This window comes from Acomys minous, assembly GCF_964271855.1.
Source record: "Acomys minous genome assembly, chromosome: 11".
In the NCBI taxonomy this organism is placed as follows: Eukaryota; Metazoa; Chordata; class Mammalia; order Rodentia; family Muridae; genus Acomys; species Acomys minous.
The window spans coordinates 57961965-57978733 of NC_140492.1; the positions used below are offsets into that span (position 1 = coordinate 57961965).

General features: G+C 47.3%; 1 protein-coding gene across 3 annotated transcripts in view; it reads right to left on the reverse strand.

Annotated features, from left to right (window-relative positions):
- HEG1 (heart development protein with EGF like domains 1) overlaps nucleotides 1-16769 on the reverse strand; it is an 81384-nt gene that overhangs the window by 22377 nt on the left and 42238 nt on the right. For all 3 annotated transcript variants that reach the window (XM_084802116.1, XM_084802114.1, XM_084802115.1), the window contains 6 exons: nucleotides 16170-16286; nucleotides 15049-15168; nucleotides 10710-10813; nucleotides 8067-8125; nucleotides 7668-7828; nucleotides 4029-4163 (listed from right to left, as the gene is read on the reverse strand). In XM_084802116.1, coding sequence (XP_084658242.1) covers nucleotides 4029-4163; nucleotides 7668-7828; nucleotides 8067-8125; nucleotides 10710-10813; nucleotides 15049-15168; nucleotides 16170-16286 — 696 coding nt within the window. The remainder of the gene's footprint in view (nucleotides 1-4028; nucleotides 4164-7667; nucleotides 7829-8066; nucleotides 8126-10709; nucleotides 10814-15048; nucleotides 15169-16169; nucleotides 16287-16769) is intronic.

Sequence of the window (16769 nt, forward strand, 5' to 3'; positions counted from 1 at the left end):
AAACACACAAAAATCCATCTGCATCTGCCTCCCGTGTGCAGGAACCAAAGATGTGTACCACTACCACCCAGATCACTATATGAATTTTCAATAAGTGTTTCAAATCTTTATTCAACGAGATAAGAGTGTCATCAAGTCCTATTTTGAGAAGAGATGAGGCTGTATCCCCAAATCTTTGACACCCTGAGTTCTCTGCTGGCTTTAGGAAGGCAGGGCCTTCCTCCGTCACAAGCAGAGCGCTCCCCTCCAGCCTTTTCCTGGCCTGAGTAGAAAGCTTTGGGCGCTCCCTCATGGCCCCTCCTCCACACTGCCTCTGCGTCATGCTGCAGTGGGGCTGTGGGAGTGAGGGAACTCCCGAGGGAAAATTTCTGGTTCAGACTGCAGGAGCGCTCCATTGGGATGGCTCACCTCTCCACCTGTCGCTGATGTCACCGGCTACTCTATCCTGAGCACTTCTTCCTGAAAGCCGTTTTACATCCATCTACCTATCCAACCCTCGAGAGCCGAGAGCCGACAGGGAGCTCCCCACTCCCGGCTGTTTGTTACCCAGCCACACACAAGGCCCATCTGTTGCCCTGCCTATGAGCTCCAGCTGGCGGCTTGGGCTCTTTTCATTTAGCATCAAAAGCATTCTGACTCCCTGATATAATGACATTTCTCTAATCAAAAGAACATGAGTTGGTAGGATGGTTCGGTGGGTAGAGGCATTTGCCTCCAAGCCTGGTGACCTGAGTTCAGACCTTAGGACATACATGGTGGAAAGAGAAGCGACTCCACTAAGTTGTCCTTTGATAGCCACATGTATGTAACTCACACAAAGAAACAAGCAAATGAATACATGTAAAATATTTTTTTAAAAAAGGGTGTACCATCTCTTATCAAGGATTGAGTGTTCCCGGTAACTTGGGTCTCTTAGAAAAAATCTTGCCGGTAAAGGCACTCCCAGTTCCTCATCACAGAGGGACTCTGACCCCAGAGCACTAGAGACAGAAGGCACATGGCAAGAATTTGCATATGACCTTACTGGGTTTCTCCTACTGCTAAGGTTTGGGGATTGGGGGATGGAGGGGGGGAGCAAAAGCAAGCTTAAAGTACATGGTGCTGTCTTAATAACTCCTTTGTAGGATGCTAAGTAAAGAAACACTGATTGTCCCAAGACATATTTGCTGTCCTATGGTCACTTCATAAGACACTGGAACCGCATCCCACATACAGTTTTGGCTCAGAAGGCATTTGTCATCGGATAAGATAGACACTGTCAGAATCTGGGCTGCAGAGGTGTCTCAGTGATCGAGAGCACTTTCTGCTGTGTCCGGAGACAGGCAGTTGGCTCCCAGGCGCCTGTAACTTCCACTTTGGAGGATATGATGCCCTCTTCTGGATTCCTAAGGTACTTGCACACATGTAGCACACAGACACAGGAACACAAAATTAAAATAAATACAGTCAGGTGTGATGATGCATGCCTTTACTTTAAAATTTTTTTGTTTGTTTGTTTTTGTTTTAAGACAGGGTTTCTCTATGTAGCCTTCGCTGTCCTGGACTCACGTTGTAGACCAGGCTGGCCTCAAACTCACAGCAATCCACCTGCCTCTGCCTCCCGAGTGTGTCAGCACGCCCAGTGATGCATGCCTTTAATCTCAGAACTAAGTGGGCAGAGGCTGGCAGATCTCATTCAAGGTATACCAGGTGAAGCCCTATTTTAAAAAGCAAAACATCCCCCTGCCCCTCCAAAAAAACAAAAAACAAAAACTTTTTAAAAAATGCTAATCTCAGTCTGGTCTGAGGGTTAAAAAAAGGTTGCTGGAATTGTTGCTTGTACAATGGAAGGAAGCTAAGAAATACAGGAAGAACACATATTTTAATTTTAAATATGTCTGGCCAGCTCGAATGGCCAGAAGATGTCACTGCTAATCCATCTGACAGGGCTAGAGTCCGAAAACCTCTAGAAGCCATTCATTAGAGGCCTGGTGGCCATGGCCGAGGCTGCAAAAGGGTCTCATGGGGCCACAAGCCCAAGGCTAGTCAGGGCTGCTGCTTCTTGGTAACAACCTGGTAAACATAAAGTTGGTGGCACCTATGTCACTTAAGGCGCGCCTACTGAGGATGATACCCTGGACAGCATCATGGTGCCATATGTCTGCAATCCTTTGGGAAGCTGAGGCAGGAGGATCACGAGCTTGGGGCTAGCTGTGCTACATACTGAACTCCAGGTGAGTTTGGGCCTCAAAGTGAGACCGTTTCTCACCTCCCTACATCTCAAATTTGGCCAAATCTCTGTGTTAAACAGAGGAGTGAGATGTGGGATTGTTTTGTTTTGTTTTGTTTTCCCTCTGAATGTCTGCAATTCAAAGCTATGATTGCCAAGTTTTGATGTGGCATACACACATAGCTCTCACTGTCTCAAACAGGACATCACTATACTGCCTTTGCTATACTTTCAAAGCTATCTACAAAATCAAGGTGAGGCCCTGGTTATGGGGCAGTGGTTCTCAACTGTGGGTCTCGATCCTTAGGGAATCAAATGGCCCTTTCACATGGGTCACCTAAGACTATGGGAGAACAGAAGTTTACACGTAACTATTCACAATAGTAGCAAAACTACAGTTACAAAATAGCAACAAAAATAATTTAAGGCTGGGGGTCACCACACCATGAGGCACTGCATTAAGGGGTTGCAGCCTTAGGAAGGTTGAGAACCACTGTTATTAGAGGCTTACCCAAGGCAACCTCTGTCCACTCTATCACTAACACGTGCCTGTAAGAGACAGGGTAGGGCATTGCTGACTTGGAAGTAGAAAGAAGTGGTTCAAGCCAGTCAGGAGCCAAGGGAGGCAGGCAGGGTTCACAGCCCAGCTCTTCTGCCTGCCCACAGTCCTGCTCACCCGTGTCACAGGCACACAGCACGCGACACACTACCACAACATGCAAGGACTTCGGCGCCATCACTTTCCCACGTGCAGCTGAGCTCCCGCCCCCATTTCTAAGAAAGGCAGGAAGGCAGATAAGAAGCAAGTCGGGCCATTATTTCTTTGAGGCAAAGCAACAGTCTGGCATGGCAATGGGATGCTGGGGACCAATCCTGTCAGGCCTGAAGCCCAACTCAGAAAGCTAGTGTTTTTGTCTTGTTTTTCCAAACAGGTTCCATGTGGAGAGCTAACAATGCTCTAAGGAATCCAAACCTAACGCTGGCAGAGGAGCTGAGGTTCAAGATGAAAGAGCTGCCCCCAAGTATATTTTTAAATTCCTCGATGAAATGAGTCCTCTGAGGGAAGTTCTGACTCAGGTGGCATGTCACCTTGTCCTTGTATGTGATTTTTCACTTGAATCCCAGTACATCTGTCACCAGCAAGGTGTTGACTGAACAGGAAATACACCCCCCATGCATATAGTATATACTATATGGCAATACAGTATATATAGTATATACCATATGGCAATATAGTGTCCTCTATACCGCCATCACAGACGGCAGCAGCAGTCTTTGAAGCCAAGGAACACAGGAGTCTGGATCTAAACAAAACCGATTTTAGGGCAAACTTTTTGGACCACACTCACTGAGGATGGTCTTTCATCTCAAACAGAGTGAGCTTCAGCTTCTTCTAAAAGCTGGCAGAGTGAGATTTCTACTCTCCAACGCACCTAGCAATGTTGAAAACGATTAACACACCAAATTATCAATAACCCAGATGAACACAAGAGCAAGTCGCCATGGTCTTCAAAGCACAGCTTGAGTCATTCTTGAACACCTAGTGACCTGTCACCACACTCATTTCAAAGAGGAAACCGATGCTCAGAGACATGAAGTGCCTGCTCAAGGTGACACTGACTGGTGAGGCAGAAGGTGGCTCTGAGCCGGGTGTTCTCAGCATCTACTGAGCCACAGTGGCCCCTGAAAGAGCCAGGCCCAGTGCCAAGCCTGGATTTCCACCTTTAGTGGAACAGACAAACAGTGCAGCAGGCAACAGACAAAGCTTCGGGGATAAACAGAAAATTCCCCAACCTCCTCCAACTGGACCCATCGCTACCTCGGCAAGAGTGATCCATCTTGTTGAACTGAAAGTAGCCGGACTTGCACTGACACAGCGCGACACCATCCAGGTCGGTGCAGATGGAGGTCTCCCTGTCACATTCCGGACTCTTCCGCTTGCACAGGCTGCCCGCTGGGATGTGAAAACAAGACAGTGAGACTGGACCAATCCTTTTCTTCACACATTGTGATGCAAGAACTTATTTCAAGAGGCTCAGAAGAGAGTTTCCTAGCATCTCCTTGGAGCCATATTCTTCTCAGAGGCCCTGCACAGTCTCTTGCCCTTGTTCCCTGATCACTGCCAGTAAATAAACATTCGCGAGCATTCCCTATGCAGGAAGGAAAGGGCGCTGCCTGACCTACAAACACAGCCTCGGTGTGGTATACCTTCACATTAAAGGGTTGGGCATAAGGGCAGGTGGGGGCTGGAACAAACTCAGACAATGTCACCATACGTTTTCTTAGGGTGCTGGGCGCTTGGACCCAAACCAACCAGTGCTGGCCAAACCAGTCTCAAGTTGAAGCATGTCTGGGCTCTGTGTGTCCTGGAGGCCCAGGACCATTCCCTGTGGTAGGGCAGCTTGCTTCGCCCACAGTGCACTGCCTTTTGAGGGTTTATTACAGGGAGAGGTTTGAATGGTAATTCGACACCCCAGGGCTTGCAGGAAGCTGTCTGTCTGTCTGTCTGTCTTCCCATTACAGTGGTAGGAAGGTTTTTTATTCAGCACTGGGTCTTCAGCACAGAGACAAATCGGTGAGCATGTGCTGGGGGGTCCTACCAGCCAGTCAGTCAGTCAGTCAGTCAGCACACCGTCACCAGGAGAAGCAGAGGCAGGCAAGGTGGGAGCCCAGCTTTAAGGCTGTTTCCATGTTCATTTGGGGAGGGCAGCAAAGACAACGAAGGGTACATTTTACCACCCAAGATAGGCAAAGACGCATGTGTAAATGGGTGCACAGAGAGTCCGGAATTATGAAACAAAGTCCACAGTGACTAATAACTTCTCTACACGTGGACAGGGCGAAGTAAGACAGGTGCGTGCTGCTGCTGTTGGGGGCGAACGGCTAGTTCAACACGGGAAGGGAGTCGCCACGAGATGAAAAGTACAATGAAGACTGCGCACCAGCGTTGTAGGTACAGTCTCCCCTCTTCTATCTCAAAGAAAAGCCCCCCCCCAAGCTCTTCAGAAGGCCCCAGTTAAGACTGCAAGATTAACCCTTGCCTGGGCAAGTTCTGGTGATAGGTACTGGCACCAGGGCTTGACGGCTGGCCGGCATGGAATTCCCAGTGTCCATCCCTCCTGAGGGTCCTAAGAACTGAGGCTGGTAGACTGCCTGCCTGCTCCCAGCGGGGCGAGTCAGGACACGGCTTCAGCTCTCAGTGCTGAATTTCCTGCCTTTATCAGTGGAAGCTGACGTGTTAAATCTGAGTTCCTTTGTTTATTGTAAAAATAAAATAAAATAAAATAAAGAGTTCGTATTTAAGGGGAAACTTTTAAATGGAAAATATCTCACCAGGAGAACTTTGCAAAGCTGGCACCAGGGAGGAACTTAGCGTCCATGACCTCTCAGATGACTTCTTTGAAGGCTTTGCAAGTTAACTAGACTTAGCAGAGAGAGAAACACCTCCAGGGTAAAGAGTTGCCCAGGCCATCCAAGCCTGGGAAATGCCTGGTCTGATGAGGTATTTTCTGGAAACCAACGTTAAGCTTTCCTTCTACACTGTCTACTGATGTGGGCTGCTAGCAAAGATTCCTCACCATGCCAAAGCAACCATTTCCTGGCTCTCACCAGATTTCTCTTTGAACAGAGAGGGCCAGAGCTCACCCCTGCAATGAGGAGCCCGTTTCCTCAGCCTCCTCAAAGGACATTTTTCATAATGCCACCCAACAGGACCATGCAGAACCTCACTTAGGTTGAGCGCTGGTGGTGTGAGCCTCCTGACGGCACAATTCCCATGGTCTCTCCTGGGCAAAACATCCGTCAAAGTAGACTATGAGCACTCACACACACGCCTGTGGCTGAGGCATTCTCGGGGGATTTCCAAAGTCCCTAACCCTCAGGAGACCATGAGAACTGCAGTTCTCTGAAAGGAGGGTGGTGGACATTCTGCAAACTGACAGGAGACCCAGACGTGTGTAGCACCTGCTGGTCTAGCCTACCTCCCTAGCTCCTGAAAAATTACCAAGAGACAGAGCCAGATCTCTCAGCAAAACCGGAAGAAGGTATGGAGGAAAAACATGGACATGAGCCCAGTTTTGGCTGATATGCATGACTGTCTCTATGCTCAAGGGGTTGGAAGGGAGCAGTGGGGATGGCCTCAGGATGACAGGAGTCTTCCCATGAACTACACGGGGCAGTCCACGCAAGGCAGCTGGGGTGAGCAGGCATGGCTGCTAGAGATGGGGGGATGGGGAGGCTCTTGCAAATCCATATAATCTGGCCAGTTTGATCTGCAAAGCCAAGATGCATGGGCTGGCAACAGAAAAGGCACCCTGGCTCAATGCTGACCGTACAAAGTGCAGTGCAGAAATGGTTAGCAACCTGAAGGGTACCTACCTCACTGGGAGAAAAAAGAATTGGTACCCTTGAGCCCTTGGCAAGGGAAACAAAACTAAAGCCAGAGACCCTCCAAGTTTCCAGGACACTAAAACAGACTATGAACTTTCAGACAAGATACTCCAACTTTACTGTGTTTAGTCCATTTCCCCCCAGTTGCTAAGGAGACAACCCCTCAGAATGGAAGGGGAGGGGCTAGCTCCCAAGCTCTGCAGTACACTTGCTCATGCAAGGAAATCCTGACCCACTGGGACTATGCTAGACTAACCAGCGGATATGGCACCAAAACCTGATCCCTTCAGTTTCTGTCTAACATCTGGATGCCAGATGAGGAGGCTTAGCCTAAGCTTCCCTTCCTTTGCCAGCCCTCATCCAGTGGTACAAAGAGCTAACCGAGTCCACTTTGATCACTTGTAATTCACCAAGAGGGACCAGCCCTCTTTGCCTAGAGGCATTTCTGATCCCAGCAAGTTTTCCTCTCCCAACTATAAAACTATCCTAAGATGCAAGCGTGCCTTCCAGCCTTGTCCTTAATCACCTTCTTCATTGGCTCCACCCAAATGCAGGGCAAGAGCCTCTGACAAAACAAGAAACAAGGAAGGGAGGTCCTCATCACTACAGCACTCCTGGGAGCATCCTGCTTTGCCTTGCATTCTTTTGATCATTGTATGTTTTTTTTTTTAATGATAAATAACAAACAAAAAATAAGTAACACTGCACATGGGGGTCTTTGTTTTTACTTAGAAATCACCATATGAAGGTTGTTGGATCACTGACAAGTCTACACACTCTGTATGTCACTGTCTGTCTCCCCGGGAAACAGGAGTAATTTCTTTTGGTTCCATCAGCTCCTGTAACATCTTCCTCTCACCCTGACATTGTATGAAGAAGCAGAAGGAGCCGGATGCCAAGGATCTGCCACATGCAGACCTAAGTGTGTGCATCTGAGTGTCGCGAAGGCCTGTGCTTATACATTCCAAAGACAGGCTCTATGGAGGAGCTTTCCTGGGCCCCGAGCCCCACATGCCTCTCATTTCTAAGGCTAAGGGCAGGCTCCTCCCAGAGGACGCCCCCTCCTTACCTCTAAAGATCCGCCTCTGAGACCCCAAGAGCTGGCAGACTTCAGCAGAGGACCTGCAGGAGTTGACATATCTCTGGATCCCGTCAGCCAGGTCAAATAGTGTCACATTGGAGGCCAGGGCAAAGGTGGTTTGCAGTGAGATGACCACTGCACTGGGCTCTCTGTGGGCAAAGTTAGCAAGGCCTTAACTGACCTAAAATGACATGCGGGTCCCAGGCAGTTTGCAAAATAAATGTACTGCCATTCTCTAGGGTAAGAACAGGAGAGCATAAAGGTCCAGTGACCAGTGTATTGGTCATAAAACAGAGGTTGCCTTTATTTTTATCGCCCATGTGAGAACAGCCCCTGCCCCCCCATTCCATAGACCAGTTCATAAGCACAAGAAATTCTTTTTCTTACCTAGACACATGGACTGTAGACCGGATATAACCAGGCAATGTTGAAAAACACACGTTTAGCTGAAACGAAGAACAGGATTGTCAGACAAAAATCCGTGAACCAAGAAGCAGTTTCCTATTTTCAGGATAAAACAGGGAGTTTCTAACCATCAAGTTATCAGCCGGCAGCTTTACCCAAAGCAGCATGGCCTGTGTGTCTGTGCCCCCACCCCAAGAACAAAGGCAGCAGGGCAGAGAGTAGATCAAGGGGAAAACTCAACAGGAAATGTTCGGAGCGGCACCCTCGGAAACACAACATCTTCAAAGAAGAAGATCCCTCCTAAGACCCAGGGTTTAAAAAAAAAAACAAAAAACCAGGCAGCTGTTTATTTGGGTTCTGCATAGTGAACAAGCCCACTGAGAAGGCTCATCTCCTCTCAGCTCCCCAGGTCTGATGGCCCCCGAGAGAGGCTCCTCATAACCTACAGTGAGTTGACCTAACTCAACAATAGGTCTTCCTCAAAAAGACTCGCTGTGGAAAATTACACAATGTGGGTCAAGAGCCCTTTTGTTGGGCACAAATTAAGAGCTCTGTGCCCTGTGTTTGCCTTGTACCCCAGAGAGAGCAGAAAGCCTCTCAGCATACAGCACTGGGCCCGTCTCCTTCACAGTGAGGCTGGACAGGATTTTATGGAGCAGGGGCCTCAATGTCTCATTCCACACAGACCCACCAGCCTTCTAAGTCAGCAGTTCAGAGCCCTGTAACTGGTAAGATGGCGTCAAGCACAGTATGTTATCAAGTGGTTTGTGGGTCTGAGTGTCACATTACTTTCTATTCTAATAGCAGCGATTTATTATTGTCGCCTTATTATTAACCTGCATGAACGGAATGCCATCTTGGGGAAGCCCATGCTAGTGGCTTCCTCGATCGATGGCAGTTTAATTCTTCACTGTGAGTTGGGGGTCAGATGTCTTATGGCCCAATGTATTATATGGTGATACTTGGCCAACCACACAAACAAATCAACTTAGGCAAGTTTCTCAGCCCAGTGTAGCATGAAGGACTGCACTGTTGCACAGGGATCTAGGGCTCTAACGCCCTATACTATGTTTAGAAAACATCTACCTATAGAGTAAGCAGGAAGAGCAGTGAATCTACTGTGGCTAGAGAGGCCACGCCCCTACCGCTGCAAGGCAGTTCCAAAGCTATTACTCAGAGTGCCCTGCTTGACAATAGCAATTTTGTTGAATTGGGAGTCCTGGGCCTTCCCAGGTTATCTGTCACATTCTCTGTCACTACCGTGTGATCAATAGCTAATAGTGTGGACAACAGAAGGAACGCTGGGTAATATGGCATCAGCTCAGCCTCTAGAGCGCCGAGGGGATGGAGTGAGCCATCCGGACAGTCAACCATGTCTATATGGCAAAGTCCAAATAAACGCTTCAGACACCCAGGTAAGGGTAAGCATTATGGTTGGCAGTACTCCATAGAGTCGGACACTGTTGCCAAGGCCGACAAGGTCAGTGACGCCACAGGGACAGAGCAACCAGAGGCTCTGCATTTGGGACCCCCAGGCTCTGTCTCATGCATCTCTTTCCTTAGCTAATTTTTTCTTGAAAACTTGCAGTGCAATGAAGTCCAGCTGTGAAGATCACGGCCTCCAGGAAGCTGTGTGGGCCCTCCTAGTAAAGGACTGAAATTTACAGTGCTCTTAGAGACCCCCAAACTTGCAGTTAGCATAACACAGGCGACCTAGTGGACCTCTTCCAACTCTGTTTCCATTCAGTGTGGACTCAGACAAGGCCACCAAGTGCCAGGGCCTCGCAGTTTTCCATCTGCAAGAGCATCGTCGCCTACCCTCTCACAGGACTGAGCATCTGGCATAGTTGTCACAGACTTAAAATGCTCAGTAGACATAGAAATGGAATTAAAAAACACAAATAAAACCCACAGTCCTAAAAGAACACTTCATTCCTGGCTAATATATGAACTCTAATTCAATGTAATAGCAAATCGAATTTAATTTCATCTCTAATTTAGTGTAATGGCAAATTTCAGTTCCCAAACACCAAAATCTTTGTCTTGGGCAGCCGCTGAGAACAGAATTGTATTGTGTGCATTTCATCTTCATTTCTTATGCTTCAGGTTACTTTCCTGATATAAAAGCAAAGAGAGAAAAAGCAGCATTCAAAGCCCCTAGATAGTTAAAACCGTGATCGCACAAGCTCAGCTAATTGGATTAGCATCAGGCCGCGGGCATCCTTTGAGGAGAGAGTGGCCCTGCTCCAAGCTCTGAGAACACAAGGAGAAGGCCACATCAGGTGTCAACAGCAGATGGGACGCAAGGTTTTTCTGGGTCTTTCCTCTTCACCCACAGCCCACTAGGCCTGCTGATTCTGTGTTTGCACATGAGAAAAGACAGAGCCTAGCAGGTAGGGACCACGCAGGAAGATGTGCCTGGGGCAGCATCCTTCCTGGACACCACCAGATCCCAACACCTTTCTTCTACTTCTACAACAACTTTTTATTTCACCTTGAACTTGCCCTCTAAATAGGAAAGCAAGGCTGGGGAGCTATAGCTGGCCCTAAGTCGTATCCAGTTCTGAATGAGACCTGGCCTAGAAAGCAAAGGGTGAACGTGAAGGGTCCTGTCAGGACACTTACCGTCTGAGCAATCTCATTTTCAACCTCACGGACATTGGAATGATTTTCCACAGTGCTGTTGAGAAAGGTCTTCTTCAGCTTAAGCTCGGTCACGAAGGTTCTAACTGAAGAAGAAAACGCTGCCCGTTAAGGCACACAACAGAGAGACCAACGCGAGGCTATGCATTCGTAAGGCCCTGGCATGACCAGCTTCACTCCCCTACAGCATAATTTGTGTGTGTGTCTTCTTGAGGGTATGGGCTATTCCTTCCTCTTCCAGAAGACAACCAAGGAGTGGCAGAGGAGCAGAACAAACATTTGTATTGGATTTAGACTCCAAGGTGCTAAAGATTCCATGCTTACCGGCCGCATAATGAAAACAGTAGGAACACTGCTAGGTCCAGAAAGCAGACAGCATCCCTAATTTTGAGGCCCATTTCACTCAAAATAAAATTCTAGGCAATACCCATTTGTGCTGATTGGGCCTGAGGTTCTGGAACAGGACTTAAAAATGGGGCAGACAACCAAAATTTAGTACAGGCTGTTTTCAGAGCTGGCTTTTTATTATTCATTATATTCATTTCGTATCTTTCCCTCTGGACAGAAGAAAATGAACCTGAAACAGAAGTCCCTGAGGCTTTTCTGTCGTGGAAAGCTTGCATGCTGAATTAAGAGGAAGGCTGGCAAGTGAGCCTGGGAAGTATCTAACGTGTTAGAGTTAACTGACTAAAGCTCCCAGTCTTTATTTACCAGCCTTTGCTTGTTCTACAGTTCAGTGACGCCAGCTGCTTAGGACTCTTTCTGAACAGCAGGCAGCTCTTTGAAAACACTCTTGGCCAAGCGAAAGCATTTGGGCATGCTCTAATTTGCATGTTCCTCCGATGTTTCAGAACAATGAAGCCAAGTGACTTGAAAAGGGGACTGGCGGCTGTTAGCCCAGCTGAACAGCTCTCCTCCCATCTGTGCTACCTGTGGAACCCTCTGCGTGTACACGTGCGTGTGTGTGTGTGCGAACACACACACACACACACACACACACACACACACACACACACACACACACACACACACACACACCTTCCAGGACAGTCGCCTGACCCAGTCGGCTTCACTTTTCACAGGCCCAGGTTCAAATCTAGACGCTCCAAATAGAAATGTGCACAGGAGAAGAGGTAGGGACATAGATGTTTTCTGAATGTGGCTTCTGCTTCTAGTGTGAGTAATATGGTCTGTCCTCTCTCAAACCCTGCCTTCTTTTTCTGGAAGGGATTTGCCGAAGGCATTTATACCTCTGTGGAGATGAGCCTGTGCCTGGCTTTAAAGTTACCGCTTACTGTAAAAAACAGTGACTGTCGCTGGGCATGGTGGCACACACCTTTAATCCTAGCACTTGGGAGGCAGAGGCAGGCGGACTGCTGTGAGTTCGAGGCCAGCCTGTCTTGAAAAACAAAACAAAACAAAAACAAAAAACAAACAAACAAACAAAAAACAAAGAAAAAAACCAAAACCAAACCAAACCAAAACAAAACAAAACAAAAAAAAAGGAAAAGAAAAAGAAAAAGAAAACAAAAAACAGTGACTTTCAGCCTATGCTTTGCCCTGGGTAACTCCGTTTTGCAAGCGCCATTTGACTCTATTTCATGTTGCTGAAGGAGACACTCCCTCCTGTCCAGTTACCACCCATGTGGCACAGACTGATAAATATCTTGTTGCAAAACTGTATCAAGTTAGATTGTGTCTGTCTGAGCACAGGGCCTTGTTAAAGTCCTTATTGGAAACGGAAGCCCTAAGAGCTTATGAAACACACCAAGGAAGGGTGCGGCACCTGCTCCTGCACCCCATAAAGAGGAGGACAGCTGACACTCCTACAGCAGTGCGCCCCAGCAACCTGGAATCTGACCACCCAGTACGCACAGGGTCTGCCTGACCGTCTGTAGGGCTTCAGCTTGGCTCGCTCTCCACTGTTGACGTGGCATTCTCTGTCCCTCTGTCCACCTGGACCCAGTTCTGCATAAGACCCCCCCATGGGTCTACGCGGGCCTGCGCTTCACCTCCACAGGCCTGCTCCTCTGCAGTTCCTCTCGCCCTTACAGTCCCAGCTCCAGCCTGCAGCCCCACAGTGGCTCTCAGTGTGCTCCTCTGAAACTCTCCCACCGGTTCCTGATCTCACCGCTAAAATGGTCCTCTTTTCACCTGTGTCAGCTCTCTGCCTCTTGACCCTCCTTGAACTTTGCTGTGGCCTCTAACCACTTTGTAGCCATTCTGTCACAGGCTGCACACACAACACACACACACACACACACACACACACACACACACAGTGATGTGTAACGAGTGATCTGAGTTAATATTAGTAATTACATTTGGAATAAAAGATCCCATGTGTGCCCATGGCCAGCTATCAAGGGAAATCAGAGTAACTTGGCAAATGGTAGAAAATGAAATTGAAGTAGCTTGCGAATTTATTGTTACTCAATAAAATCTGACACCATGGAAAGGCACAGATGTGTCCGTGTTTCTAATACAGTTAGTGCGTTCAAGACAACTTCTATGTCTGCAGTTACACCATCTGGCTTTAAGAGGGGTCATTTAAAAAAAAAGAATAACATTTATTTACTTTGTGTGGGCTTTGTGCATGCATGCATGCATGCATTTGCATGTGTGTTCATGTGCCAACATACCCACGTGAAATTCAGAGAACAGCTTGTGGGAACTGGTTTTCTCTTTGTACCTCTAGGATCCCAGGCTTGGAATTCAGGTGGTCAGACGGCAGCAAGTGCCTTTACCCATTGAACCATCTCACTGGCCCAAGACAGGTTTTTAATCTCAATTTAACTGCGGGTTTCACCATTGACCTCTCACAACTGTTCTGGATTGAGGGTGGTTTGTTTTCATAGCGACCAGTCTGGTGAACGCTGCTGCCCACCTGGACAGCTCTTTGCTACACTCAGAGCTTGCTCGGGCAGATCATTTAATTCGACATTCCCAAAGCCTTGAGTGAGAAGTGGAGCACACTATAATCTGATTTTACAGATGAGGACACTGAAGCTCCAGTTACGTATGCGCTGAGGGTGGTGGCTGAGAGCCCAAAGCCAGGCACTTGAAGCCTGGCAAGTAATACTTGCCACGGATTTCAAAACACAATGACAAAAAAATATTTCTGTCTCCTTCATTCTCCCACTCACACCCTGTAGGGTGAGGCTACACAGAACAGGTCACCCAGACACATATAAACTATTAGAATGAGAGGAATTCTTGATTTCGACTCATGTCTGCATGTGTAGATTCTTCTTTTTATAAAACAACGCTCAATTCTTGTTATTTCAAAAACTTTTCAAAGTTCTTCCTCCTCCTCCTCCTCCTCGTCCTTCTATTTTCTAATTTTAGTAGAGTGCCAGCTTATGGGTAATATGGGTTCACACAGATAACACTGCAGGTGACAGGACATCCGTTCTCCCCAAAATACTGACTTGTGCATGAGGCATCATGCTGGGCAACTGACGCTAATTCAAAGGCGAATTAATTTTACCTGGTAGTTTCAGTTTTGAATTTGTATGTCTCACTCTAATTTCTCCAGCAAGCAAGGTGTTAAATTTAGCAACCTAACAAGGGTTGTGTCCTGTGTGCAAGAACGGTCTTACAACAAATGCACTGTGAGCCGGAAACCAGACCTCTCGTCAGCCACGACCCACGCTTGGCCGCTGAGCATCACAGAGCCTTAGTTCCCGCTGCACTTGCTGAACTGCTTTTTAACCTGCGAGAGGAGGGTGAATGTAAAATCAACCAGCTTCATGGACCTGTCAAATGAGGAACAAAATGTGACCAACATCGTGGCCAGACACCACCAGCAGCTGTGTAGAAATGTATCTGTCTGTGGCTAACAACTCGAGGACCGCTTTTAAAAGCAAGAAGAATGTTTGCACCCAGAAGGCATTCAGAATTGTACTCTTTTCTCACTCTAAAATTAAAAACAAAACAAAACACCAAAAACTGAAAGACAAACAAACAAACAAAAAAAACCCCATGTAGCCAGAATATCCTTTTTCATTTTTTTTTTCTTAACCGCAGGGTAGAATGGCTGAGCAAATAATGTTATGCACAAATGAGCATATTGCAGAGGCGTTACGACGTTTGTACTTCGTAGGAACACAGGGATATACTTGGAATTCAATGTGTAGAAATATAATGCACATCAACCAACTGTGAAGAAAAGTATTAACATCTTCAAGCATTGGAGTAGCAAGTAACAGGCTTTACTTCCTTCTATATTCCTGATTGTTTTTTTTTTAAGCTTGGAAAAACTTATTGGCTTGGATTAGGAAGAAAACAGTAAGTCCTAAGGCAGACTTAGCTCTCTTACCCAGGTTGCATATTCCTTTCTCCAGCTGATACCCGACCGGGCACCTGCAGGTGAAGGATCCCTGAGTGTTGTTGCACGTGGCTGGGGGAGGACAGGGGCTCGAGAGGCATTCGTTCACATCTGCAGAGGAGGACAAACAAGAGCATGTCAGGGAGGGGGGCGGGCGGGGTGGGGTGGCGGGCGAAGACTCATGGTCCAGTATACACTAAGAGGCAAGTGGCACTTCCGGAGTGTGGTACAAAAGAAGAGCAGGAAACCAGGCTTGCTGTCAAGGGGACGGCGACCTGTCATGGCAGAGGCAGCCATGTAAAGAATTAACTATAACACGAGGTGGAATTTGGATGTACAGAGATATACATAGATCTTGTTTGTTTGTTGTTTTGAGATGGGGTCTTATTCTTTTACCCCTGGCTGGCCTGGAACTTACCATGTAGACCAGAGTGGCCTTGAGCCCACAGAGATCCTATTATCTCTGGCTCTGGGGTGCTGCAATTAAAGACGTACCCAGCAGAAATAGTAGATTTTGATGCAGGGGAGAATTAAAGACTGTTTTAAATTACATTTAAATAATAAGTAAGGCTAAAGGGACTTGACCAAGCAGATCTTTGGGAGGAAGGTACGATTCTGAGCTGAGGGACCAGCAGACAAATGCTCAGGGCGGGAGAGTGTAGGTGTCTTTAGGGAGCTGTAGACGGTTCAGTGTTGCAGGAGTGTGGAGGGCCTATGGAACAGGACCAGGTCAGAAGTTCCTTTGTATCAGGCTGTGGTCCTTCATATTATCATCTTGACAACACAGATGCATGCTAGCACTCAAGCAAAAGGCAGTTAAACTAAAAGTCTTACCCTTGTATGCTCTAGAAGAAAAAGGCTCTTTTTAAAAAACGGTCATTTTTAATTTTGCGTATGTATGTGCACACATGAGTGCAGGTGCCCACAGAGCCCAGAAGCATCTATTTCCTACAGAGCTAAAGTTATAGGCAGTTATGAACTGTCCGATACGGCAATAGGACAGTCTTCTGCAAGCACAGCACAGCACATGCTGTCAGGCCTGGAAAACGAATCTAATCGAACAGCCCACCAGCCCGAGGTAACACTGCAGTCACCAATCCTTCCTCTCTTACCCACACTACAGTTGTCTCCCTGCCAGGCGGGTGGGCACACACATCGATACCCACGGCCGGTGAGGTCCACGATGCATTCGCCATCGTGAAGACAAGGGTTCACGGTACAGCTGTCGCCTAAACACGGAAGGAACAACACAGGCAACGTCAGAGCAGCTCTGATAAACATCTCCTTCCTGCAGCTAACGTTTGGTTCTTGCTTATGTTTGTTTATGTGGCCTGAAAAAAAAAATCACACCACTAAAATAGAACATGGTCCCAAGAGGTGCGAAGACAGAGGTGATGAAACTGGGCGAGGATACAAGTTTCTGTTCGTACTCAAGTGCTAGCTAGATAATTGGATCTCTGAATGCAAACGTGCATTTTAAATGCCTCTTGTGGGTCACTCCGTTCAGGATGGATAATCATATTGCTTTTGTGACACTTAGAAACATTTACTAGACTCAGTAAACTTTTATCCCGTCTGCTCCAAGATCCGCTCTGTGTACACAAATGCACACATACGCACGGCTTACTTTTTCTCTTCGACTTTGTCAAAACTATAGAGACCTTTATTTACAATTCTTGAAACATAAATATATTTGTAGTTGCTGTGGGTTT